Source organism: Ixodes scapularis, unplaced genomic scaffold (assembly GCF_016920785.2).
Source record: "Ixodes scapularis isolate PalLabHiFi unplaced genomic scaffold, ASM1692078v2 PGA_scaffold4__175_contigs__length_147842914, whole genome shotgun sequence".
NCBI lineage: Eukaryota > Metazoa > Arthropoda > Arachnida > Ixodida > Ixodidae > Ixodes > Ixodes scapularis.
Genome location: NW_024609879.1, coordinates 118,050,063 through 118,077,918, shown reverse-complemented (window position 1 = coordinate 118,077,918; position 27,856 = coordinate 118,050,063). Strand labels below are relative to the sequence as shown.

The 27,856-nt window shown below is 44.8% G+C and overlaps 1 protein-coding gene across 1 annotated transcript; it reads left to right on the top strand.

The window, feature by feature from the left end:
• The first annotated feature begins 745 nt into the window (after positions 1 to 745).
• Positions 746 to 27,840, top strand: LOC115318971. Its single transcript, XM_040212628.2, has 4 exons — positions 746 to 891; positions 7,049 to 7,193; positions 25,677 to 26,055; positions 27,001 to 27,840. Exons 1-4 carry the CDS (start codon positions 762 to 764, stop codon positions 27,403 to 27,405), a joined length of 1,059 nt encoding a protein of 352 aa, XP_040068562.1. The 5' UTR covers positions 746 to 761; the 3' UTR covers positions 27,406 to 27,840.
• The last annotated feature ends 16 nt before the right edge of the window (positions 27,841 to 27,856 follow it).

Here is a 27,856-nt window from a genome sequence, read left to right as displayed (position 1 = left end):
CGCCATGGTAAACGAGTTTTAATTGCTCCTTTACGATAATTTTGTCTGGCGGCTTTATGCATTTGATAGTGTTTGTTTGTCTTGGAGGGTACAAAGAACGACAGGTAATTCTGGGCAGCGGATCAACTGATCCTTGATTTGTGATATTTTATGATATTGACAGTATTACATGCAACTGTCCATAAATACCTCCGTTCTAGTCCGGAACAACTAAAAACTAACATTTCGTAAGACAAATGCAGGAAGCGTTCTGCTCAACATATTTAAATTGAAGTTTAAGCGGGGACATGTGGAAATATTTCAAATTTCCCACCGGCTATATTACTGAGCTTCCTAAGTCCAGTGTTTAAAAAAAGGAGAGCTATGTGAGTTTTAAACGAACGTACCAGAAGCAATAACTAGTATTACCTTATAGAATTGTATTAATTTGATAAACCATCTTAAACGGTCTTGTACTTTTATTAAACACAATTTCTTTTAGGCCTGGTTTCTACAAAGATTAGTATTTCTTTAATCATCGGCTACTTTTTTTTTGTTGTTGTTTTTGTCCATCCACCCTATTTGGAAGAGCGCACAATGAATCAGCTCGACTCTTCTTGTAAGGAATCCAGCCACAGAGGAAGACTGCCGCCGATAAGCGGTCGCAATACTTTCGCCCGAAGTTCAGTGCACAGAAGACGACAACTGATGGTGCACTTCTTTATCTAATGCGAGAATCACGCCATTCTTATCGTTCCTCATTCAAGAGGTACAGTACCTGGATGACGAGCGCGTGCATGACACGTGGTATCCAGCGCATATTGTATCGCGGTGCAGAGAAGAAATTTCTAGAGTACAAGCATGGCCTCGTCCCTTTACTTCCATCTCGCTGTAGCACTTCTGCTCGTGCTGGTGAGTGTGCCTTTCTTGCTACTTGGGTCTCAGCAGCCACCTATGTGGCACCTAATTTCCGCGTTAGGATAGCTAAATCACGTAAGGTTTTATGCTGGAACCCTCCGTGATCTTGACCCCGCGTAATATCTGTTGCGCCGTTCATATAACATTGCGTGAAAACAAGAGTTGAATGAGCTATTCTTTGTTTTATTTTGCCGCTACTAAACAATGATCCCCAAGGAAAGAGAAGAAGAACGTAATAGACAATATAATAAAATTGACTGCATATTTGGTCATTCTCTCAAACGCGTTTGAGGGTGGTAGCAATATGCGGTGGGCGGTATTCTTAGTTCGGGTAGTGCCTCAGCCAGGGTTTGAATGGAAGCAGATTACGTCACACCCTTTCCTCTTCGTGACGTTGCGCGTAGTTACCTTTAGCACCACTCGGATACAAAGCCTTTGCACTGAACTTTCTGGGTCACTGAGAGCGCTTTCCTGCCCTTTCCACCCCTCTTTCCGCATGGTATTTCGTCACTAGCTGTTTCTGCTTCTTTCTTTCTTGCACTTTCCACCGACACCTAGGACAGAAATATCAATGCAACAGACATTGTTATCCAGGATGATTTTTTTCTCTCTGTTTTGGCCCGTTTAACATTGAAAAAATACGCCCTTTTTTTTAGTCGCTATTATTTTGTAGCAACGAATTTGAATAGATTCGTGACCGCGTGACTAACAAGTTAAAAGAAGCATTTCTCCAGCGTGATTAGGCTTTTAATGTCACTTTTAAATGTTCAATGCTTGACTGACAGGGAGGCTAATCGAGACTGGTAAATTCAGGGCAATGAAAGAAAAAAAACAAACAAAAAAAACAGGATAAATAATAATTAAAAATTTAAATTCCACAATATATAAAACATTTTGCTCTCTAATTGTGAAGGGGTTTGTTCGAATATCTGCATTACCCTAAAGTGAATTTGTTCTTGTTATGTTGAGGTAATTCAAGCGTTATTTCTAAAAGCAGCAGCTGCAAACAGATAAACGAGATCTGTTGCGACCTAATGATTTTAGTTAAAATAGTTGTTTGCAGGACGAAGTCTAATGTGATAAGGTGAATTGACTTCTTGTCGCCTTTGATGTATATTTCATATTTATTCAACCAACACTCTAATTTTGAAAACAAAACATACCGATGTATGCTACCAAAAAAATCACCTTAGAGGGAGTAAAATCTTATACACTGCATTACAGAAACGTTACCAGGTCTAGCGCTTGCAGTAACAGTGCGAGTGGAGTGAGCGATGATCCAGCAAAGTTCACATATACTGAGCAAAATATGATACATCTCATATTCTAAAGCGTTTTCTCTTTTTCATGAAACTATTACACCTCGACTTTTTGTCTTGCTACTGAAAGTAGTAGGTGCTGAGCAAAAGCTGCCGAAAATGCATGGAAAATAGTCTTCTAGGTAGAAGTATAAATTAATGTGAACCGGTCAATCTTTAGATTAGAGGCTGGTAACTCAACAAATATTTTTTTAATGCATGACTCAACCAAACCGAAGCGGAACAAAAACAAAAATACCACCTACGAACCGAAGTGATGAACAGTTCGACAACTTGGTTCTGAGTACACTACCGTTCCTTCCAGCTGTCTAATAGACTATCCTGCAACTCTAAGAAGATAACAAAACACGAGTGCACTGGTTTAGGCTTTACTGCAATGCCACATAAACTTGTTCCCGGTGATCTTCATCGGTATCCTGAAAGGCGGAAAACACTTTGATTTCAAACACGTAGGATCGCAAAATATGAGCTGTTCTTATCTTATTTTCGGTGTTACAAGCTTATTACCCCAAACAATTAACGTAAAATTTGTGAAAAATTTCCACTGATTTTTGTTTTTGAGTTACAACGGTTCAGTTATAAAAAAAAAAAAAACATTTACGGAGTGACCCATAAGTAACCAGAAGGAATGTCTGGAGAGAGTGCAGATCGTAATACCAGCTTCCGCCGCTAACAGTATTAGCGGCACCCCTTCCGAGTAATTTTTCCGACTGGCGTTGTTTGACGAAGTTCTAGCGGTATGTTTGTGTTCCAACTTTATTGTGAAAGGGACGTCCAGTCCGGAGCTAAGAGGGGGGCATAATGGTCATCGTCACTCGGGGCTCTTGAGTGTTGTCAGGACGTGAGTGATGAGAGCCCGCTAGAAGGGGAAAAATAGGGACGCCGGGGAATGAGCCGCACCACCAGTGTCCCCGGGGGCTGCTCAGAGGGGAAAGGAGGCGAAAATATTGGAGTGGGAGGGGAGGTGGAGGAGTAGTCCAACAAGAGGTTAGGGGTATTTGAAAAGTCACCGCAGGGGGAGCCATTGGGGCGCCCGAAGAGTACTCTGTAATAGGAAAGCAGGGGGGGGGTATGGAGAAAAGAGGTTTGAGCTTAGCGACATAGCGTACCTTCTAACCTAGATCAGGATAGGTCGGAGGATGAAAGGATTCCGAGGCTCGCGTCAGTAACCCAGGGCTTAGCCGTTCTGCAATTAGATTCTCCGGCGGGTCATACTAACTCACTCCAGCACAGGGGGTCCTGGTAATATGGTCATATGTCACGGGCTAAGGAGTGTGCTGCCTCATTCCGATACACGTCCGAGTGATTTGGAACCCACTGGAAAGTCATTTCCCGAGGGTAGGATTGCTGGTCAAAAACTTGTGAATTTGCAAAAAAAAAAAAAAAAATGGCATGTTGTAATTTTTTTTATCCAAGCACTTCAAATTCATTCTCTATCTTTCGCAATATCTGATTAGAAAACTTTACCATGTTGGAACTTAACCCGAGACTGGAGTAGAAACAGAAAGTTAAAAGTAGAAGGGACAGAGACAAGTGAAGAAGAGAACGTCTCAATTGAAGAAGAGAACGTCTCAATTTCGAGACGTTCTTTTCTTCACTTGTCTCTGGCCCTTGTGCTTTTAAGTTTCTGTTTCTACGCCAGTCTCGGATTAAGTTCCAACATGATAAATATCCACCAGCTCGCCTGTACTTTAACCGTTTTTTCTTTAGAAAACTTTCAATATTCACAAAACGTTTTACATTTCCAGACTGTTTTAAACGAGTCAACAGAAAGAAGTGAACCGCGGCGAGGTCCGGTAAACAGGGGGAGGGGGTGGGGGGGGGGGAAGGGGGGGGGGGGGCGGTACGCGGTGTACTTTATAAAAATTTTGTTCAAAAATTGTTACAGTGTCGGGGCAGCCTGTGCGGGGTATTGTCGTGATAGAACCACCACTCACACATTTCCCAGAAATTGGTGCATTCATGCTTCTCTGAGCTGCGCATGCATCGCAAAACTCCCAGATAAAACACCTGATTAACAGTTTTACAAGGAGGAAAAAACTCGGGGTGAAAAATTTCTGAAGTCTTGCGTTTTCAACAGTTGAAGAAGTTGAGGCTCGCCCTGAACAAGGTTGGTCATCGATCAATAGTTCAAAAGCGTTGAAGCGAAAAATCTAGTCGTAGACCTGAGATTGCTCCATAGCATTTTATTTGTGAGCTATCTGAAGAATATCAAAAGCTTCCGCCGTCGTTTTCACTAAAATAAAACAGCATTTTACGGCCGCACGCTGTTTCTTCAAATCAAACATTGTAAAAACACGAGTAATGACTTTGAAGCGCCTGAGAAAAAAATCACAACATGCCGCTACCACTTTAGCAAACGACGCCTGTCAGCAAAGCGTCTCGAAATGTGTGCAACGAAGCACTCTTAGTGGCGGAAGCTGGGACTACGAACGGCGCGAGTTTCAGGTATTTATACTGGTCACTTTTCTGCCCCTCCTCGCATACTCCTGCCAAAAAAAAAAAAAATTGAAGGACGTTCATAGTAAAAGCAGCCAAAAAATCGGCGAACCACATCCAGCCGACTGAAACGCGGGGACATGAATTCCGAGCAAATTCTCTAGTGGTACAAATTGCGTTTAAATAAATTTCATTCGAAGTTCTTATGCTCCGCATGTGCAAAAAGAATTCATAGGAGCGGTTTTTCATTCAAGCTAAATATCAAGAAACTTGCTGTGGTGATTCTGACTAGAGACGTTGCGCACACCAAAATGTATTCATATCCCTTGATTTCAGGTCCATTAACAAGCCGGTGAGTAAGCAAAACTCTCAGCTTTAACATCCTTCCATTGAGCTTGGGATAGAACGGGAATTAACCCTCTCATATCCATTTTACCAAAGAGCAACAATGCAAGCTATATTTTTTTTTTTTTCGCTTTCAAAATGTTGTTTTCAAACAGAAATGCCCATTGTAGCTCTCGAGCAACTTATGGTGTTTCAGCCACAGCAACGTAGATTGCGACGTGCGTCTTCTTTCGAACCTACAAAACGTCTTGCTTCAGTTGACAGTCATATATGTATTTAAAGGCGCCACCAATGTGCACACGATTACAAATATCACATCTTCCATTGTTCGTTTATAAAAATTGATCTGAAAGTCGCCTCAAAATATAAGGACAGTGGAGCATTAGCATAGATAGTAATATTTCATGTGTGGCCAACTCCCACGTGGAATATGAACTGTTGTTGCTCGGAAGCAACGTTGGCAATTCGCGCCACTGCATCTTCAGAAGATTTTGCTCGAGACTTTACCATGTTGTTTTATTATGATGTCCAGTGTGCACAATCAACACAATTGCTATTTGTGCACTCGTAATGATGTGGGAAAACATTTGTGAATGACAGGCTGTTGACGTGCTTACACATCTTTGCGTAGCTTTTTTATATATCTGTGCTATACTTGTTTGTTTAAATTATTTTTGAGCCGCCACCTGTTGCGGCACTCGGATTGGTGTGAGCATATAAAACTAATTTCGACGCGTTCTTGGTTTTTTCACAGCCTGGATGGAGGGTACTAGACAAAACCGGAAACTCCCTAAAAGGGTTTGAGCTATTTTTTGTTTTGTTGTCTGACGGAAATACGTACAGCAGAAAATGCAGCATGTATGCTTGCCTAGTCTCCAGCAGAAACTGCTTCAAAAACTTCTTATAATAAACAAAAAAATAAAAACTAAAAGTTGTTCAGGCACAACATCTCACAATGGGACTACCAGCAATATACATTAACAATGTTCTTGAAAATTGTTTTTTTTATATTGTTGAAACAAACCTGGTATATTTATCTATATTTTTTATGAAGAAAGATATTGGCACGAAAAGGGTTAACAGAACCTGAAGGTCCAACAGATGTTGAGCGCTTTATATTCAATATATTTTATTTCTTTCTACAGCACACACAACTTACGTTTCATAGGCCAAAATGAATCAAATTGTTTCAAAGCGTTCTTATTGATATCGCATTTAGTAGGTTATGTCTCAGGTACTTCGCTGCCTTTGCCTGCATTCACAGATTTTATATTTTTATGGATTCCTAAAATTGGAGTGGTTAAGTATATTTATTAGTTATATCCTATTACATAACTCTAAATTCACAAACGGTGAGAATATTTTAAATAAAATGGGCTTGGTTTCAGGTTAAACGGCCGTTAGATTTTGCTAAAAAAAGAAAAAGCGAAACACCCTAAGACTGCTTATGACCCTAGCCTACTACAGTTTTGTGTATGCTTCCTGATTTTGGGCGCATTCTTCCTCTACCCATAGCTTAAAACGATTGCGTCAGTGTTATAAGCGGCCGTTTCAAATAAATAATTCGTAGACTGTACTTTGAAAATAGTTCAAACTTTTAGGTCTCGTTGAAGACTGGAAGCGGTAAGGTGCTTTTTTGCACACTGCTGCCACCGCGTTTGAAGTCTGCGCAAATAAATAAATAAATAAATAAAACGTAAGGTTGTAAAAAGCAAGGTGTGGTAATTCAGCTGGTCACATTCAGGCGCATATGTCTGATTTAGGCTTATGTTTTAATTAACATATTTCAACACGTCTTTACTACAACGTTAATATGTCATCACGAATTAATTCAAATTGTTGAAATGTTTTTGCATGGCGAAGTATGTGGCGAAAAATTCATATTGATGACTTTTTTATCTTTGGGCGGTGCCTGTAATTATATGTACCAAATAATGCCGGGAAGCTGAACATTTAATAACAACTTGACTTGAAAAGAGTGTATATTAGTTTAGACTGTCTATTCATTGCATCACTAAACCCTGTGTAATTTTTGCTTCCCTTAACAGCAGGGGAACCAGATACTTTTGATCTCGAGAAGGTGGTGGAGAGGTTCGTAGAACGCGAGGCCAAGGAGATCAAAAGGGATGTATTTTGGTTGGACTTTCATCGCGATCATCACGAGGCCAAGGAATACGGTGAAGAGCGCCAACCGTGAGTCGTTAAAATGTATTTCCGAATGCTTACGTAGCCGATTGGCTTGGTCTTGGTTATTTGTTTCTACGCCAGGTTGTTTGTCGATTTATTTTTCTGCGGGATCAAAATATTGATTTTCTTAGGGCCGTACTGCATGTCACATTGTGTCATGCTTAGCATGGCTTTGTTGTTGCCACTGTGCTCAAAGGCCACAAATAGCAAACACCCAGTCCCAATCAATAAACTGCTTTGTATTAAATGAGACAAAATCATGACTTAGTTGTGTCGGCCATTTATCAGGTTGTGATTGCGATATGACCCTTCGTGTCTACCAAATAGCTGTATAAACTTAATAATAAACGACTTTGTTTATAGCGCATCGAAAAATAATTATATCCTTTTCCTGACCAGCTTGAGTCGACTTTTAATTTCAATGAAACCGTGTGAACTATTCCAAGTAGTACGCTTACTGTGGAACCAAGCCTTATAGATGCGTATGTATTTAAATATTTTGGTTCACTGCTACGTACAACCCGCTTTTGTTTGGATGGTCGTGGTCTCGACTCGACTCGTCCAAACTGGAATGTACTGTTACGGATGAGTTTCATCGCGCCGAGATTCCTGCAGTGTTCTTTGGTTGCATTCGTTCGCTGGTAACGCCCTCTTTCCCTCTTGAGTCTTCCGGATGCCCCGTGGCTCAAACGCTCCGTTCGTTCGTTCGATTCTCTTCTCAGCAAATGGCGGTGATGTGTGCACAGTATTGCACGTCTGCTTCCACCGTAAAATCACGGAACGTTGAACGGCTCTTGAGTCGGCCGCGTGTGTGGCTTAATGTATCTGACGGCTCTTAAACGCACACAAAATCGGGGATAAATTCTACTGCATTTCGTCGAGGGTCAGCGTAGCGGCATCAGTGATTTAGGCATATTTTTGTGTGTTATATACCTATATCGCAGAATCGTCTGAATTGAGACATTTTTGGTAGCTGACAAATGCTTGTTTTTTTTTTCTAAATACCTAAGTACAATGCTATAAAAATGTATCATTAAGGATGCTGTACATTTTTATTGTAAAATATAAGAAAGAAACACCGAAAAATGGTCGATAACAAAACAAAACAAAAAGTTCGAGCAGCCGGTAAATTACCTCTGAAATATTAAAGTGTACATGCACCACGTGAAAAATTTAGCAGAAATGTGACGATGATGCAATTTTAAGGTTTTCATAAACATTGCGCTGAAGAACAAAGAGATTTACTGCTCAACATGGTACCACAGATAGCAACTTTTCACCATTCAAATAAGCTTGATGTAAGCGCCGGCCGTCAAGACAGCAGCGGAAGAGGGCAAGTGGGAGCTGTGGTGAGGAGGATTTTTACCCTGGTTAAAAAATACTTTGTAGATCAGTCTTAAGCCCGTGTTACAAATTTTTATTCTTGTATTTTCGATACAAATGGTTAAAGACACATACACGGATCCGAATCGAGAAAAGGGTATTTGCTCAGGTTGGATTTACTGCAAAGCTTATTAACCTTGAGATGCTGAATGGCAGGGGGGTCGGAAGGAATGTTAAGTTGGGCTAGTTGGTTGTTCATGACTGGAAGGAAGCGCCGAAAGACAGGGACAAAAGAAGTAGGTAACGACGACACGTGGCGGAAGGGTTGGGCTGTGGAGGTTGGCGGTGATGAGGGATATAGAGAGTTTATATGGAAGTACCCTTTTTAGAAAAAAAGTCTGCTCTACACCTTTGCTGCTACAAAAAGAAAAAGAAAAACATACAAAAATTGATACAGTACACGTAGGGGCATACTGTTTGTTTCGAGTTTATTTTTATTAATTTGATACGGAGTAATTAAGATGTTGTACTCGCAGTTCAGGCTTTCGGAAACATCAGGTATGTCTTACAAGTAGGTAATTTTATATATAATTAAACAAAGACTTTCTTCGTAGAATTCCTAATGACTTTCATATCATTTTTTATGTTTGGGCTACGAATATAACAATAAAGGTCTCGTTGTGTAGTATTAAGTGTCTAGCCTAATACCTAGACGATGACCTTCCAAACACACTAAAAATATTACAAGTTCCACGAACAAACATTACGTCCATTTTTACCGCAGGCATTTCCATGCTTTGGGAATTAATTCTGTAGCGCCCTAACGCCGATAGAAGATTCTGAATCTGGCATTTCTTCTTGTGAATCAACGGCTTGGCAAAATGTTGACGCACATTAAGCCACAGCTTACCACACCCGAGGCAAGAACAGTCAGCTGAAAAGCCTCAGTTGTTTTCTTTTGTTTAATAGGCAGCAGCTAATTTCATTAAAGCATTTCAATAAGATGCCACTTTTTGTTTGTCTTACTGGCTTTTCAGCTCTAACTCTTTGAATTTTTTGTTATTCGCCGGCAAATATGCTCATGGAATCGTGCCTTGTCCGCCGCCAGCAATTTGCTCCTTTAAGTGCATGCGCATATGCCCGGAAACAACGCTTGGGCACAAGCTTGTGCTCAATTTACTTGCACAGACAAAGAAGGTTTTCATCAAGACGTGATACTCTGGCCACAGCACTTTTGTATTGCTCATCGTAGCAGCGCTCTTAGAGGAGAAGACTTGGACAGCCAATCCAAGTCGAGGAGCCTTTTCACAGACCGAAAATGTTAATTTGAATTTAGCTGCGTGTCATGTCGCATCGTAAATATTCGAACAAATCAACGAAAGAGAACCATTGATATGACTGTGCACGAGCAACTTCAAATGTAAAATGATCGAGCTGGAGATGGGAACGATAGCTGCAACTAGGGATGTCGCGAACCACCCTAGGCTCGAAGTCGAAAGGTTTCGATATTTTAGAACCGAACTGAGGTTCGAATTCGAAAGATTTCGACATTTTCGTACCGACCGAGGTTCGAAATGAAAAAATTCGCAACTTTCTAATATTGTGAAGTTTACGATTTTAAAAGTTCGAAGCTTTCACGGTTTCTAAAAGTTTGGGTTCGAATATTTCGAATATGTTAGTAGATGGTTCTTTGTTCTTCTCGATACGCCACGGACTCTCCCGATGTCATCAGCGAGAAGGCTCGATGAGGTTTGGTATGGGGTAGGTATACTTTATATACAGGGAATCACGATACAACAACTTTTACGAAGCAGGAAGGGAACTTTCTGGCCGCCCCGCGGACCCTCTCCGCGGCTACTCGAGGTGAGGCCTGCCCACCTAGCTCCAGACAAGAACCCCTTTTCCAGTCAAGACCACGCTTAAATACCAGCGCATACGCGCTGCTTACAATCCCCCCAAGTGAAAGAACATAGAAAAAAGCTCCGAACACTGACATCACTTTTCTCCAGCGCCATTCGTCAAAACTGACATCATTTCTTCAGACGCTTTGCTACTTGCCAAAACTGACATCACTCCTTCAGAGGCTTTGCCATTCGTCGGTTCTGATGTCAGGTCTTGCGCAACTCTCATACAACCTTGGCACTCCGGAATGCAATGCTGCTCGTCCATCCATCGGAGCACGGAGAGGAAACATGACACCCCGGCCAGCTTCCCGCAAAGGGCAATCTCTTTACGGGGATGCCTTAGTCACGAATGCGAAGGTGGCGGCGCCCGGCAACACATAGAGCACGCCGAGAAAGCGATAAACAATGACGCCAGACCTTACACCTCCCTTCCAAGATCCATTAATCTAAACCAAGATTAATTGGACTACAAACACAAAACGAGGTCCGGCGTCATTACAACACCACAAAATTAAGTCATGCACACTTCAAGGGTTACGCGAAATATAGTGGTATGAAAACACCATTGAACACTCAACGAGTCCACGAGACAAACGTTCATTCACTCCGCGGGAGTTCGTATGGCACACAAAAGTCACAGCACTTTTCGTGTGGTCCAGGAGGCCACATTCCACGCCTGCTTGCTATGGTGCTCGAGCCGGCAGTGCTTCCCAGCAACCATTAGGGAGCCTAGATAGGGCATCCGCATTTGTATGGGTGCTGCCCTTGCGGTGACGGATTATCACGTTGTAACGCTGTTGCGCTAAGGCCCAACGTGTGAGTTTAGCGCCCTGGGGCACGCTGCTCGTAAGGTACGAGAGCGGGTTATGGTCGGTAACGACGGTTACCTGGGTGCCGAAGACCCACGTCTCAAACTTCTTTAATCCCCGAATCACCCCGAATGCTTCGCGTTCGATCGTGGCCCACCGCGTTTGCGTTGGCGTGAACCGATGACTTGCGAAGGCGATCGGAATTTCGGAGCCGTCGGCGGCTATCTGTGCTAAACAGGCACCGACGGCCACCATCGACGCATCAGTGTGGAGCACATACGGCTTCCCCGGGTCAGGGGTAGCCAGCGACACGGCTTTGCAGAGGGCTTGCTTGAGGGCTTTAAATGCCTCGTGGGCTTCAGGAGGCCAAGGTATTTGAGTAGGCACCCCTTTCCCAGTGAGCTGCGTCAGCGGCCGAGCTATCTCTGCAAAGTTAGGAACGTATGTACGGTAATAGCCACAGAGGCCGAGGGCGCTCCTCAGCTCTTTCTTTGTCTGGGGCACCTGGAGTCCCTCAATGGCCGCCACTTTCTCGGGATCTGGACCATGCTTTCCAGAACCTACAATATGCTCCAGATAGCGAATAGAAGGCCTAGCCACCTGACACTTTTCAAGGTTTGCATGCAAGCCTGCCGCCTGTAATGCTGTGAACACCCTGTGTAGGTGCTCAACGTGTTGTTCTAGCGACGTACTGAACACAGCTATGTCGTCTAGATAGGCGCACGCGTAGTCTTCGTGACCTGCCAGTACGTGATTCATATTTCTCTGGAAAGTCGCCGCCGCGTTTTTGAGGCCGAAGGGCATCACCCTCCATGCAAACTGACCACAGTGCGAGATGAACGCCGTACAAAGCTGAGAATCCTCGGCCAACGGCACCTGCCAGTAACCGCGTCGCAGGTCTATGAGCGTGATGAACTCGGCCGCCCCCACGCGCATGATGAGCTCCTGTGGGTGTCCCATTGGGAAGGCATCTGTTTCCGACACTGCATTAAGCGCGCGGTAATCGATGCACAAGCGCACCGACCCATCTTTCTTTGGCACGCATACGATCGGGTGTGCGAACGCGCTTTCACATCGGTATATCAAACCTAACTCCAGCAGCTCTCTGATCTGTTCAGTAACCTCCCCCTTTAAGGCGTCAGGAATCCTATAGGGGCGGCCGCGCTTTGGGCTAGCGCCTTCGATGAGCTTCACGCGGTGTTCCCCCACTCGCGCGATACCCGGCTGGCCCGAGAAGAGCGCGTGGTGCTGGTCGAACGCAGCACCTATACGGGCAGCTGTTTCTTCATCGATGTGCGCGGTCTTTTCATGACCGAGGATTGGACGCGCCTGACCAGGCTCGGCTGCTCGCGGAGTGTATTCTACCTCCCCGAAGTCACAGTCATCGTGAAACATAACGCTCACCGATGCAACTTCGCAAACGTAGGGGCGCAGTTTGTTCGCGTGTACTAGCATGCGGCGGCCATTGCGCGTCTGCACGTAGTACGGGTGCTCACGATACCTTTCCGTTACTGTGCACGGCCCCAGCCACTTCGGGTACATTTTCCCTGCGCGGTTTGTGTCAAAGACGAGGACCGCGTCGCCCTCGTTGAACACCTTTAACATGGCGCGTTTGTTGTAGTGCGACGCGTACGCCTCCTGTTGCTTGCTTGTGGTGAGCTCCGCGGCGTCAGCTGCGAGCTCTAGTTGCGTTTTCAATTTCTCTAAGTAGTCCGCGGGAGCGTCCGCTAACTCCGCTGGGATCTCAATATCACCCGCCCAGCTTCTCCCGAGGATAGCGAGAGGCCCGACCGGGTCTCTACCGTAAAGCATCCGGAAAGGCGACACTCCCGTTGTGTCGTGGGGGACCTCTCGGTAGGCCCACAGCAAGAAGGGGACGAATCGATCCCAGTCTCGGGCGTCTCTCTCGATTACGTGAAACAACATATTTTTGAATACACGGTTCCACCTTTCCACGGACCCGTTACTTTCCGGGTGGTCAGGGGTCGAGAACCGTGGGGTGCAACCCAGTCTCGGGAGAAACTCGCTAGTAAGTGCAGCTGTGAAATTCGTTCCGCAGTCCGAACACACTACTTCTGGTACTCCTGTCCTGCGTGAACACGGTCAGCAGCGCATCACATGTCGCCTTGGCTGACAATGATTTTAGGCAAACCACCTCTGGCCAGCGTGTGCACAAGTCTATGACACACAATGCATAGCGGTGCCCTCTGGCTGAAGGTGGGTCGATAGGGCCGATCACGTCGATGTTGAATTTCTGAAATGGGAACTTCGGGCGCGTGAGCGGTGCTATCGGCACTCTATCGGACCGCCGTCTGTCTGATCGAACCTGACAACTGTGACATCCGCTGCAATGGTCGCGAATGTCTTTCTCCATGCCTGGCCAGTAAAAACTGTACTTAATGCGCGCTTTTGTTTTGCGGAAGCCGAGATGACCGCCCCAGTAGGACTCATGGGCCAGGCGATGTACAGTGCTGCGGCGCGACTTGGGTAGCAATAACTGCAGCACTTTCTGACCAAGTACTTGATCTTTATAGTACAGCAATCCGTCTACTATTGACATGCCCGCTTTGCCACTTTTTGCGTTTTGCCAAGCCCGTCGTAATGACTCGTCATCTCGCTGTTCATTACGGAACTTTCGCGCGTCACTGGTTTGCATCACCTCAGTCTCAAGATTCGGCTCCTCTCGCTCTTCTTCGGGGATATCAGGCGGTGGGGGAACATCGGTTGAAACCGTGTTGGAATTTGATGGCTCGAACAGGTTCTCCCGTTCTTGTCCCTGCTCTCCCTGCTGGCCCCGTTTTCCCACTGCTTGTATGTGAACCTCGTAATCCCCCCCCATTATGCGTGTGCAACTGTTCCCATGTTTCCGCGGAGATCAGGCAGTCAGTGTGTGTGAGCCGATCCGTAAGAGCGCACACGACCTGCGTCGCGTCACCCACATCGTGAATCAAGGATGCCCGCGGTAAAGTGCGAGTGGTACCACGGCGAGCTTAGCTTCTACCTTCTCGCCAAATGCGGACACGAGTCCTATACTCCCATGCGGCTTTAGCAGCTCCTCCGGCACGCTGCTTTCACGGACTACTGTGATGTCTGCTCCGGTGTCGACAATTGCATCAATTACCTTGCCTCGGCAGCTAACTTTGACGCTCCCAAGCTTTGGATGTGCCAAGCTGCGGCTTTCAGTTGCGATACGTGCCGTTAATCCCTCTCCGCATGGTCGTTCGTCACTTTTTACCCCCCTCGCTTCCCGAGCGAACGCGCATTGAGCCACGTAGTGGCTCGTGCTTCCGCACTGGAAGCATTCGCCCGGCCGAGAGGCTTTCTTAACAACGGAGGGCGGCCTGGTCGTCTCGGGTTTCTCTGCCCGAGCTGTAACGCTCCCGGTTGTTTTTGATGCGCTCGGTATTACCCCTTGGTTGGTACCTTTTGATTCTGCCCTTTTAGCGAGGTTTATTTTCGCGCACGCACTGCCCTCGCCCGCCGCTTCCTCGTCTGCAGCAGCCGAGCCAGTTCGTCTGCTTTTAACCATTCTTCCCCCTCCCGCAGCTTAACGTATTTGGCGGCTTCTTCTGCTAAACCCGACTTCAACTGGTCGGCGACTAGCAGTTCGAGAAGAATCTTAAAGGAGGAGACGCCGCGGACCTCTACATAGAAGTTAATGTAACTCTGTAGACGAGTTGCAAACGTTTTCCAGGTCTCCCCCTTTCGCTTGGTCGCGGCAAGAAACCGCCTTTGGTATTCGGCCGCTGACAGCTTCAACTCGTCGAGAACTACTCCCTTGAGTATATCGTAATCCCTGTGTTCCGCAGGGGTTAGTCGCGTCGACAAGTATGCAACCCGCTCAGCGATCATCGGGAAGACGATCTGCCCCCACAGCGCCTTGGGAACGTCGTACGCTCCCAGTGAGCTCTCCACTGACTCGAACCAAATAGGCACCTCGCCGTCGGTTAGGAATTTCGGAAAGGCACCTGCTAGCAACTTGGAGTAATATCTGAGTCCCATCTGGCCGCTCGAAGGTTCCGCCTCGCTCGCCTCATCACGCCTCTGCGTCGCGGTGTTCAGTCGAACCCGAGCGAGCTCGAGTTCAAGTTCTAGAGCGCGTCGGCGCTCTTCTGCTAGCTTCAGGTTATACTCCATCTCTTTTTCCGAGAGAGATGAGTCTGGCACGTTACTACCATCCCCGCCGCCTTTCCCGCTCTCGTTCATGTCTCTCCGAGTTTTATCCGCGTTTAGGTGCGGAAATCTGGTCTTCATATATTTGGGCCGGCTCGAGCAACACAACACATAACAGAGGAATGTGAACCAAGGGACTCATTCGGATGTTTGTGTGTGCGCCTGGTCGCTCGTCGCCTGAAGCCGACGTCCTCGCTGCAGAAGTCTGATGGTGCACTCCGCGCCCAATTCTTGGTCTCTGAGGCACAACAGTGGCGGTGCGTGATCGCGTGTCGGATCGATGTTTTCTTTCCGGTGGCCTGCCAGCGGTCGCTCCTTGTCTGTGCGTCGACGGTTACTGCTGGGCGTCCCCTTCGTTCCGGAAACGCCGCAGATCTCTCCTTCGTAGCCTTTCTTGTCCCAGTCTTGACCTCGTGTCGTTCCTGCGGACGGCCAGTGAAAGAAGCTCGATGATCTGTCTTTTCTTGTCCGTTGCTGAAACGCCGCCTTTGGCGTCCTGCGAGGGTTTCCTGTCGTCTTGTTGCCGTCGTCGATTCCTCCGTGGTGCTTCGTGCTGTCGACTGCGCCAGTAGATGGTTCTTTGTTCTTCTCGATACGCCACGGACTCTCCCGATGTCATCAGCGAGAAGGCTCGATGAGGTTTGGTATGGGGTAGGTATACTTTATATACAGGGAATCACGATACAACAACTTTTACGAAGCAGGAAGGGAACTTTCTGGCCGCCCCGCGGACCCTCTCCGCGGCTACTCGAGGTGAGGCCTGCCCACCTAGCTCCAGACAAGAACCCCTTTTCCAGTCAAGACCACGCTTAAATACCAGCGCATACGCGCTGCTTACAATCCCCCCAAGTGAAAGAACATAGAAAAAAGCTCCGAACACTGACATCACTTTTCTCCAGCGCCATTCGTCAAAACTGACATCATTTCTTCAGACGCTTTGCTATTTGCCAAAACTGACATCACTCCTTCAGAGGCTTTGCCATTCGTCGGTTCTGATGTCAGGTCTTGCGCAACTCTCATACAACCTTGGCACTCCGGAATGCAATGCTGCTCGTCCATCCATCGGAGCACGGAGAGGAAACATGACACCCCGGCCAGCTTCCCGCAAAGGGCAATCTCTTTACGGGGATGCATTAGTCACGAAACGAAGGTGGCGGCGCCCGGCAACACATAGAGCACGCCGAGAAAGCGATAAACAATGACGCCAGACCTTACAATGTTCTTACTTGAGGTTTCAGAAATATTAAGATTTCGAACTTTTCTATCTTTGAAATTCGAAAATTTCGAATTTTCTTGAGATCTGAAGTTCGAAAAATCAAATATTTCAATTTTTCTTTGAATCTGAAGTTAGAAAAATCGAATATTTCAAAATTCTTCGAATCTAAAAATCAAAGAATTCGAACGCTTCGAATTTTTATAGATATAAAGTTCTAAAAATGCAAAGATTTCGACTTTTTTCTACATGAAGTTCTAAAAGTTCGAAGGCTTCCACTCTCTTTCAAGTCCGAGTTCGCAAAGTTCTAAGTCCGTTTTTCATGTTCCTCCACCGTTTCAGTTTCAAGTAACGTTTTCACGCCTCACTGGTTTTTACGAAGTCAGGTTTCGATAAGTTCGGTTGTGATAGACTGCGCGAAAATGGTCAGGCACTTAAATGAGACGACGAGTGTCCCGAATGTACTGGAATATTTGCAAGTGCAGAGTGACGTGTGACCATAGATCAGTAATTGTAGCCGCCAGCCCGGGTTGGGGGGGGGGGGGGGTCTTTAACGTGCATCACGCAGTAGTGATCACACGAACGCACTGGTTTACGATACTCATCCAATTCAAAACGGCCAGGGGCGGGCAGGAGGTTGAGGCTCAGAAAAACATTGAGGCGATCTGGCAGACTACCTCCGAACCCTCTTTCACGTTGGTAGTAATCCGATCGGACGCCGCCCGAGTGACGCTGGCATATAGGAGGTATAGTTTGTAATTATTCTGGGGGTTTATTTCCCGGGACGGAGGAAACGCCGAGCAAAAAGCAGAGAAGCCGACAGAACTCGAGGTTGAGTAGCGTTCTACCATACCAGTGGCGTCGGAAGAGGAAAAAAAAAAGGGGGTTGGGGCGTTCCAGGGTTCCCCCCCCCCCCCCCCCCCCACCCTCGATATTTCGGAGTGTTAAAGAAAACAATACGGGGAAAAAGGGCGTGGAAGAGCTTACTTTAATCTGAAATTATTTATGCATATGTAAAGCTATTGTCTTCACTGCATGAAAGATCGCGTTGATGGTCATTGTTAGAAACTCGTTGTCAAAAGGCACTACTTCTCACATGGTTAGTGGTTCGAAAGTTCAAAACTATGACTTGTAAACCTAAATAACTGTGTCATGGGAAGAAAAAAAGCGTAACAATAAATGCAAGAATAAAAAGCTGAAAAAAAAACAATCAAGAACCCGTCGGGAATGTTGCGTTCTTGCATATTCAGAGGCTCAGAACTTTAAAACAAGTTTTCCTACCAAAATGTGCACAGGCTAAAAAAAAAAAAAAAGAAATGTCTTAAAACATTAAAAACGTTTTTTTTTTGTTAATGACTAGCTGGATTTGAACAATATTAGAAATCTTCCCCTATGAGTTAATTTATTGCTGAACGTGAAAAAACAATAAATACATTATTTTGTGTTCTGCAGATGGTAATGATATGCAGTGTCTGTGGTGTTAATTTAAATGTATCAAACAGTTTAGACGAAACGAATTACCAAGTTTACGGCATAATTGTCCGAACATACATGTTTGGAGATTTCTTCGAAACTCATCATGAATTACAATGATCTTATCTTAAGACGACACTGACCTAGGATATACATAGATTATTATTAGAAAGTTTAACATCTCTACCATAAATAGCTTCGGCTAAAGTGGGCTTCAAATATGGCACAAAGGACAATCGTGAAACACCCGTCGTCCTTCCTCGCTCCTTCGGGAATTGTTTTCTTTAAAACTAAGCACGCCAGAACATTGAAATAAACGGCATTTTCTTTCGCAAAGTAGTACCCGGTACCGTATGTAAAAATTCAAGGAAAAAATTACGAATGTACCTAACTGCTTAAATTTAAATGAAACCATCAGCCGGCCATTCGAGGTTCGACGAACTTAGAACTTTTACCCTAGGAGTTCGTAGTTCGTCGACCTTTTGACTTTTCACGATTCCAAAGTTCCAAAATTTTCGAATTCCTTAGCGTAGGAAGGTCGAAAGTTCGAAAAGCATCGAACTTTTAAGAGCTAGAGAAATGCGAAAGTTCGAAAATCATCGAAGTTTTTGCTCTATTAAGTTCGAAACTTCGACAAGCATCGAATTTTGCAGTGTAACAAATCGAAAGTTCGAAAAGTCTCGAATTTTTTAGCGTTATAAGTTCGAAGGTTCGGTAAACACTGCATTTCTGAACGTGCGAAGTTCGAAATTTCGAAAAGCGTCGAACTTCTTAATTTAGCAAGTTGAACAAGTTCGAAAATTCGACTTACGTCGAATTTTTAGTATAGAAAGTTCGAAATATCGAAACCTTTTTAATCTTTTGAACCACTTGATTCGAACATCGAAACTTCGGTTCCAAAAAAGTTTGCGGCATCCCAAGCTGCAACATCAAGACTTCCGGTTGCAGATATCGTCTTATGTTTTTTTAGATTCCGTTCAGATCAAGTAGGTGCACTCTTTGGGGAGCCAAAGCTAAACATGTAGATAAGGAAAGCTAAATACAAAGGCGAACCGGTAAAGAACTTTCATAATAATTGGCGACACGAAACGATAAAAAAACCGTCAAAACCGCAATAAGTCTCAAAAACAGCGTACAATTTATTTGAATAACGAACGCTCTTATACATAAGTCACGACCCTCACCAGCCTAAAAAGAAACACCTCGCCGCCACCAGGTCATTGAAAGCCGGACACTCAGTGAGATCCGTATGATATATGTTGTCCCCTCCCCTCCTCTCACACCAACTGCCCACCTTGGCTACTTCATTTGGACCTAACCAGCCACATGCGGTAACTGGAAACTCAAGCACAACCCTAACTGTCCTTGGAAAACCCGAAAAACAAGACCATAAGACAAAGAAACGCTTTATATCACAATCCCATTCCAAGGACGGTGTACTTACACAGTCGCCAGAAATAGACATGGTCTCTCTCAGAACTCTCTTACCATGGGAAAAGACAAGCGCCGAAAGACTAGGACAAGGTAAGAAGACGACGACACAAGGCGCACTCGAAACTGAAGTTTTATTGGTGGAAAAACATAGTCTTATATCCACTTTTAAAAAACACCCACATCACCTTCCACGTGCCCACTCTTCATCCAAGAATAGACGCTCTTTTTCTGACAGAGTCATTGAAGGCTAGCTTATGCACTTATCTGCACCCTTCCTTATTGCATAGGCCTCATGAATTTCCCTTGTAATCTTTTTGCTGTATCGCCCCAGGATTGCCACATCATTGAAAACTGGTGTGCACTCACATCGATTGCAATGCACAGCCAGGTGCCCCGAAGGTGACTGTTTTAAGGAAGCAGCATGCTCTCTTGCGCGATCATTTACAGAACGCCCAGTTTGCCCTACGTAAGACCTACCGCAAGAAAGCGGAATGTCATACACAACACCGGTGTGACACTCCACAAACCTATTCTGGTGTTTTTTCTTACACTCGTCACTCTTCCCTTCGGGATGATTGATTTTCCTGCATAACGCAGAAAGCTTTTTAGGGGCTGAAAAAACGACAGGAACGTCGTAACGTTCCGCCACCTTTTTTTAAGTTACGAGACACTGCGTGAATCTAAGGGATTACAGCGGTTCTTATTCTTTGGCGTTCAAGAACGTTTCTTTCCGCACCCCTAAATTTATTTTTGAGGCCATCTGCAGCTTCAACAATGGATCTGAGCGGAAAACCCGCAATTGCGAGCCGATCTACCTGTAAACGGAAACTCCTTCCCATTTCCTCAGGACAGGATTTGTTCAGAGCGGCTCCGAGGCACGAAGAGGCAATACCTCTTTTCACTAACTTGGAGTGGGCAGAATTAAAAGGGAGTACAGCTTTCTTGGAGCGAGGCTTGTAAGCCCAGCACACATGGTCATCTAAGAATTTTAGTTTTAAATCCCAAAATTGTAACGAGCCCTCCGTGGTCCTCTCATGAGGGAATTTTAATCCATGAGAGCAGGACGGGAACGTGCCGATTACGCCAGCCACCTTGTTATCGGTGAGATTGTTCCCTGGAAGGGCGATGACCAGATAATCAACATACCTGTATATTTTAAAAAGGCTATCACCTCCGAGCTTCTCAAGAATAGCGCGGTCGCAGTGTGCCAAAAAATTGTCGCACAGAATAGGCGCAACCCGCGAACCGATGCAGATACCCCGTTTTTGCAAAAAACATCTCTCCACCAAAGGAGACATAGGTGTGGTCAAGATAAAAAAGATAAGAGTTCAACGAAACCTTCTACACTTATCCTGCAAGTGCTACGAAAGGCTGTTTCACCGCTGCTCTCGATGCAACTTCTAACAGTGTTAAAGAGGACGGCATGCGGAATTGAATAAAAGAGATCCTCAATATCAACTGAAAAAGCGTCGCACTTCCCTCTACACCCTTCTTTCGAAAATTCAATCACTTCTTCTGAATTTCGGACCAAAAATTCACCCTGCAGTTTTAGGCTTGATAGGTGGGTGCGGAGAAAGGAACATACCTGGATCTGCCACGTATCTCTTTCAGTAACGATTGCTCTAAAAGGTACATCTGGCTTGTTGGTTTTTGCCGTAAAAAACAGGTCCATGGCAAGTTTCTTGCAGGAATTCACCTTCCTCTCCAAGGCGGAGAGGGACAGTTCGCCGCACAATTCTTTTGCCCTCACCTTCACTTTGTTCAGGGATCCTGGCTGTACGTGCTTGAAGTTCTTAAGGACAGCATGCTCGGCCTTTTCCCAGTATAGCTCCTGCGAAAGGACAACAAAGCCCCCTCCTTGTCAGACGTGAGCAGCTTCAGATTGTTAATTCTGAAGTGGTCAACGATCGATGTCAGCTTCGGGATTCTTGCGCGTAGACCAGCCGTTTGGCAAAGCACATCCACTCCGTCAGCGATGCAGCGCTCCCTGTCTTGGGACAGCACCTTGTCAGCCAAACTTCGGACCAGGGAAAGCTTTTCCGGTGGTGGCAGTCTAGGCTCCGCGGCGAACTTGGGCCCTTTGTCAAGCGTAGCCTTGAAGTTGCACGGGAGAGAGGCTCCCCCAAGGAAGGTAACCCCACCTTGCTTCTCCCTTCTGGTCGGTCGCTTTCTGGGAAGCCAGGACAGTTTTCGTTTCCACAGGAACTCAGTCACATCTTTGGCATTCCGAAGGTGGGTGGCGTAGCTTCTCTCAGCTGCTGTACGATCTTGACACCCTCTGTAGCACAGCACCTTGAGGCAGTCCCGGAACCTTTCAACTTGTTTCCAAGTCTCTGACCTGATGATCTTGCACATTCGTTTAGCATGGCCAGGGAAAGGCGGACAGCCATTGAAGATCCCCAGCACTTCTGGTGGCGAGTATCCAGTGCGAATGGCATACGCGTACACTCTTGCACGGCCGCAGGAAGTAGCGATTAAGTTAACGAGCGTGACAGTGGACTGGAAAGAGTTAGGGGAACATAAAAAAGAGCCCGTTGCAGAAGAAATGAATTGCAACAAAATGGTGAGTTGGCCAGTTGGTTCATAATGGGAAAAGACAAGTGCCGAAAGACTAGGACAAGGTAAGAAGACGACGACACAAGGCGCACTCGCAACTGAAGTCTTATTTATGGAAAAACATAGTCTTATATACACTTTTAAAAAACACCCACATCACTTTCCACGTGCCCACTCTTTATCCAGGAATAGACGCTCTTTTTCTGACAGAGTCACTGAAGGCTCGCTTATGCACTTATCTGCACCCTTTATCGCATACGCCTCATGAATTTCCCTCGTAATCTTTTTGCTGTATCGCCCCAGGATCGCCATATCATTGAAAACTGGTGTGCACTCACATCGGTTGCAATGCACAACCAGGTGCCCCGAAGGTGACTGTTTTAAGGAAGCAGCATGATCTCTTGCGCGATCATTTACACAACGCCCAGTTTGGCCTACGTAAGACCTACCGCAAGAAAGCGGAATGTCATACATAACACCGGTGTGACGCTCCACAAACTTATTCTGGTGTTTTTTCTTACACTCGTCACTCTTCCCTTCGGGGTGATTGATTTTCCTGCATAACGCAGAGAGCTTTTTAGGGGCTGAAAAAATGACAGGAACGTCGTAACGTTCCGCCACCTTTTTTAAGTTATGAGACACTGCGTGAATGTAAGGGATTACAGCGGTTCTTATTTTTTGGCGTTCAAGAACGTTTCTTTCTGCACCCCTAAATTTCTTTTTGAGGCCCTCTGCAGCTTCAACAATGGATCTCAGCGGAAAACCCGCAATTGCGAGCCGATCTACCTGTAGACGGAAACTCCTTCCCATTTCCTCAGGACAGGATTTGTTCAGAGCGGCTCCGAAGCACGAAGAGGCAGTACCTCTTTTCACTAACTTGGAGTGGACCACGGAGGGCTCATGAGAGGACCACGGAGGGCTCGTTACAATTTTCGGATTTAAAACTAAAATTCTTAGATGACCTTGTGTGCTGGGCTTACGAGCCTCGCTCCAAGAAAGCTGTACTCCCTTTTAATTCTGCCCACTACAAGTTAGTGAAAAGAGGTAATGCCTCTTCGCGCCTCGGAGCCGCTCTGAACAAATCCTGTCCTGAGGAAATGGGAAGGAGTTTCCTTCTACAGGTAGATCGGCTCGCAAGTGCGGGTTTTCCGCTCAGATTCACTGTTGAAGCTGCGGAGGCCCTCAAAAAGAAATTTAGGGGTGCGGAAAGGAACGTTCTTGAACGCCGAAAAATAAGAATCGCTGTAGTCCCTTAGATTCACGCAGTGTCTCATAACTTAAAAAAGGTGGCGGAACGTTACGACGTTCCTGTCGTTTTTTTCAGCCCCTAAAAAGCTTTCTGCATTATGCAGGAAAATCAATCATCCCGAAGGGAAGAGTGACGAGTGTAAGAAAAAACACCAGAATAAGTTTGTGGAGTGTCACACCGGTGTTGTGTATGAGATTCCGCTTTCTTGCGGTAGGTCTTACGTAGGCCAAACTGGGCGTTGTGTAAATGATCGCGCAAGAGATCATGCTGCTTCCTTAAAACAGTCACCTTCGGGGCACCTGGCTGTGCATTGCAACCGATGTGAGTGCACACCAGTTTTCAATGATGTGGCAATCCTGGGGCGATACCGCAAAAAGATTACAAGGGAAATTCATGAGGCGTATGCAATAAGGAAGGGTGCAGGTAAGTGCATAAGCGGGCATTCAGTGACTCTGTCAGAAAAAGAGCGTATATTCTTGGATAAAGAGTGGGCACGTGGAAAGTGATGTGGGTGTTTGTTAAAAGTGTATATAAGACTATGTTTTTCCATAAATAAAACTTCAGTTTCGAGTGCGCCTTGTGTCGTCGTCTTCTTACCTTGTCCTAGTCTTTCGGCGCTTGTCTTTTCCCATTGTGAACCAACTGGCCCAACTCACCATTTTGTCTCCTACCATTTTCTTTTTCTTTGTGCAAAACCTGGGTTTCCTGGGCTGATTGTCAATACAGCCTACAACATGGAAATAAGTAAAGACAATGTCAGAGATAAGTATATAAATAAATATATATATATATATATATATATATATATATATTAAAAGTATTAACGGAGATGAGGAAAAAAATATGCAGCTTGACTAAATAAAATGTTCTAAACTAAATGCGCATCTCCCGCCCCCAAACGAAAAAAAAAAACAAGGAGAGAGGAGTAATGCGGTCGGAACGGCGAGGCATTTCTTTCTAATGGGGGCACGTCAGCATACCCCTTTCTCTTCCAACCCCTTCAGCGCCACATTCGGTCACCCTTTCACCTCCCAAACATTTTCTAGCCGCTACCCTTATATTTTCAGGCAAAGAACTGCTGCAGGAAAGCCGACTTGCGAAACTGCGCTTTTGCCTATTCGGGTGCATCTGTCTGCTTCTGAGGGCTTCTACAGAGAACACAAGAAATAAAGAGAAAAGTTTCTTAGTTTCATAGAAATTTAACATAATTAGAAATAGTACAAAAAAGTAAAACAAGAGATGTAAAGAATTGCCTATTTTAAATATAGCGGGCTCAAATAATGGCTAATAATATATTTTTAAGAAATCTAAAAGTTTATATAAATTATCGCGTAATAATAAATTCAGATAAGGATTTTCTCCAGAAATCCATCTGCTTCCTCCTTCCCAGCTTTCCTTTCCCTCACCCTGAACTCTCAGCTTGTCCCAGACTGTAGTATGTTACCAAAAACGTCAAAAATTTTAATTTTGTAATTTTTCATATCTGGCGTAAAATATAGCAACGCAATTTAAATTGAAATAAAATCTATGGGCCATGTGTTATACATTTACGACCGAAAGGATAGTGGGTGTTTACGCTTTTGCCTATTTTTAAAAACCGACAGCACTGGGTACAAACATCCCGCAGTGAAAATACATAGCTTTCTACCTTGCTCCACTTGAAAAGTGTTTTTTATGCAAAGCCGTTTCTTCTGAAAGCTTGTGAGAAGTTGTTTTGTTCCCTACGCTAGCGAGGATATAACACACACACACACATATACACATCACACACATATATATATATATATATATATATAGGCAAAAATAAGGTGCGCCGACACAGCAGCCATCGGATGATTGAAAAAATCTAATTTAATGGCCAAACAAGTCACACAAGAGAAAAAAGTGAAGTGCTGAAAAAAAGTTGTATTAGTTCACAAGTATAATCAAGACTAGACACAATAACACTAGTTACGCGGAGAAAAAAAACTTAAAGAAGGATGGAATAAAAGTCAAAGTTAAACACAAGAGCTTAGAAAATAAAATAAAAGAAAGAACTAAAAATAAGAAAATAAAAATAAGAAAGGGGCCTGACGTCCGTCGACGTTTTTACAGTGGCACTGTGTTCTTTATATATATATATATATATATATATATATATATATATATATATATATATATATATATATATATATATATAAGAGCAAAAATCGAAATATCCACCCCGACAAGGTTGTTCATTTTAAATGAAACCGCCCTGGTGATAATTGCAAAGCAGTAAACCTCCTTCTTTCCAAACGCCTTGGACCCATGTATCTTGTCGCGATGCACGTTGCCAGTAAAACAAACAATTAACAAGCTCTTCTCCATCAACAGGGTGACTGCGTCAGCGGGACCTGTGGTGTACGGCGCAACGAAGAGCTCAGCAAAGCGACCAAACGTGGTATATACTCAGTGGGTCCACAATGGGCAGGCGTCTTCGTCCCAGACGACCACCCTTGAAAGAAAGACCGAGCACAAGAAGACTGCCAGCTGGCACGTTGAAGCTGGTTTCAGTTATTCCGGCTCCGTAAAAGCCAGTGCCAGTATTTGGAAAATTGTGAACATTGAAACCGAGCACAAAATAAGCTTAGACCTGAAAGGGGGATACCGTGAAGAAGTCTCTGACACGGAGACATTCTCGGTAAATCAGGTCGTCACCGTGCCTCCAATGAAGTCTGTCAAGATTGACTGGATCATCACAGACGCCGTGCAGGTACGTTAAGCCCGGATGAATTTCGTTGTTGAGATGGCCATCACAGGTATCGTGATTCGCTTGAGCAATGCAGTTGATTTCGTAGTTCGGGTATGTTGACCTAGGTAGTATATCAATTATCAACATGCCTAACTGAACAGGAGGTCGTCAGGACAAGGGAGATTGTTTTTTGTTTGTTTTATGGAATATCACAGTCAAAAGCTGTGGCCGAACATACAGACTAAAAATGCAAAGTCGCGACGCATTAAGTGCGCTTCATTAACTTAACCGATGATAGAACACGTAAATAAATTACGAACACCTGTACCTTGTGCGTTTGGAGCTGTTCGTTCATACTCCGTTTGACACACATTAAGTCCGACCGGAGCCAATGCTAGAATCCGACCGGAGCCAATCCAATGGTTCTAAAAATGCATGGTCACGGAGCTCGTCGCATTTGTTTGCGACGACTAATTCACTGTGCGTGATTGGCTAAATAATTATTCGATTGATTGGTAATTGTGAACGCCATTGTACGTCAATGGTACATTGTTTTATGGCTCAAGGCTTTATTGTCCTACTTATGCGGAGCGCAAGTCCGTCTGCTTCTTATACTCGGGTTGTGCAGACGCCAGAACGCCGAGTTCTGATTGGTTCTGAATGAAAGATGGCGTGTAGACCTCAAGGCAGCTTCTTTTGAATTCTACGCACTATCCTTCAGTCGACGCCAATTGGAGCTCGGCGTCTTTCTGATGTCACCGCAACTCCTGCGCAGAAAGCAGACGACTTGCTCTCTGCGTTATTGCGGCAATGTTGCAATCGTTTTCTTTTTATTTTGTAGAATCAGTAGGAAAATACGTTGATCTTGTAATGCCTTCAGATTGTTGACCGTTTATTAGTCAACAAATTGTTTCTTGCGATTAGTGAATGAAATTTTGGTGTTGGCATTCTTTTTGTTTTACGCAGGAAGTTCCTTGGACATCGACCGTCACCGTAACCGGAGACTTCGCTGTGAAGTACACGGACGGTTCCATCCCTTGGTTTTACAAGCTCCACTTTCTCCAAGATTCCCGTCTAAAGGATATAGGAAACGATACGTACCTATACACTGCTAAAGGAACGTTTATGGGAGTCGAGGCACACGAGGCTCATCTCCGCGTCACGGAGCACGATTTTCAGCCGTACGAAGGAAGGTCTTCGGCGGTCAGGACATACACCATTCCTTTGAGCCTGGCACCGCATACTCCTGCGGCGAAGGCTCTGCAATACTTCAGATCTTCTACATCGGAGGAAAATACATATCATTATTTTGGGATTTATTTTTTTAATATTGTAGCGTCAGTGTTGAGAGTGACCGGGTTGTGGTCGTAGAAGGAAACAAATAAGTATAAAATTATTTTCATACACTCAGCTTTGATTTGATAAAAAAAAGTTAAATCATGAGGGTAAAATATTTTTTCGTAGTAATTTCTCACTTATTTAGAACTTCAGAGGAAATCTTGTTGAGGCTATGTGTAGAGAATCAGTGAGTAATACTTAATACATAAAGACACAATACCCGGATCGTGCTTTGCAATAAATAATTCGCTTAAACGGCAGAAGGTAGAGCGAAACTTATCAGTGAGGCTCAGAAATAGGAAAAAAAATTATATTTAATGGCATTTTCAGGGCTAGACGTGATGAAGGCACAGAAGTGGAACATCACCTGACATGTGTTTACCTCATTCAGACACCGTGGGGAAGTCTGAATGAAATAAATACACGAGAGAGAGAGAGAGAGAGAAAGAATAAACCTCACATTTTCAACCCAAGGCTACTTTCC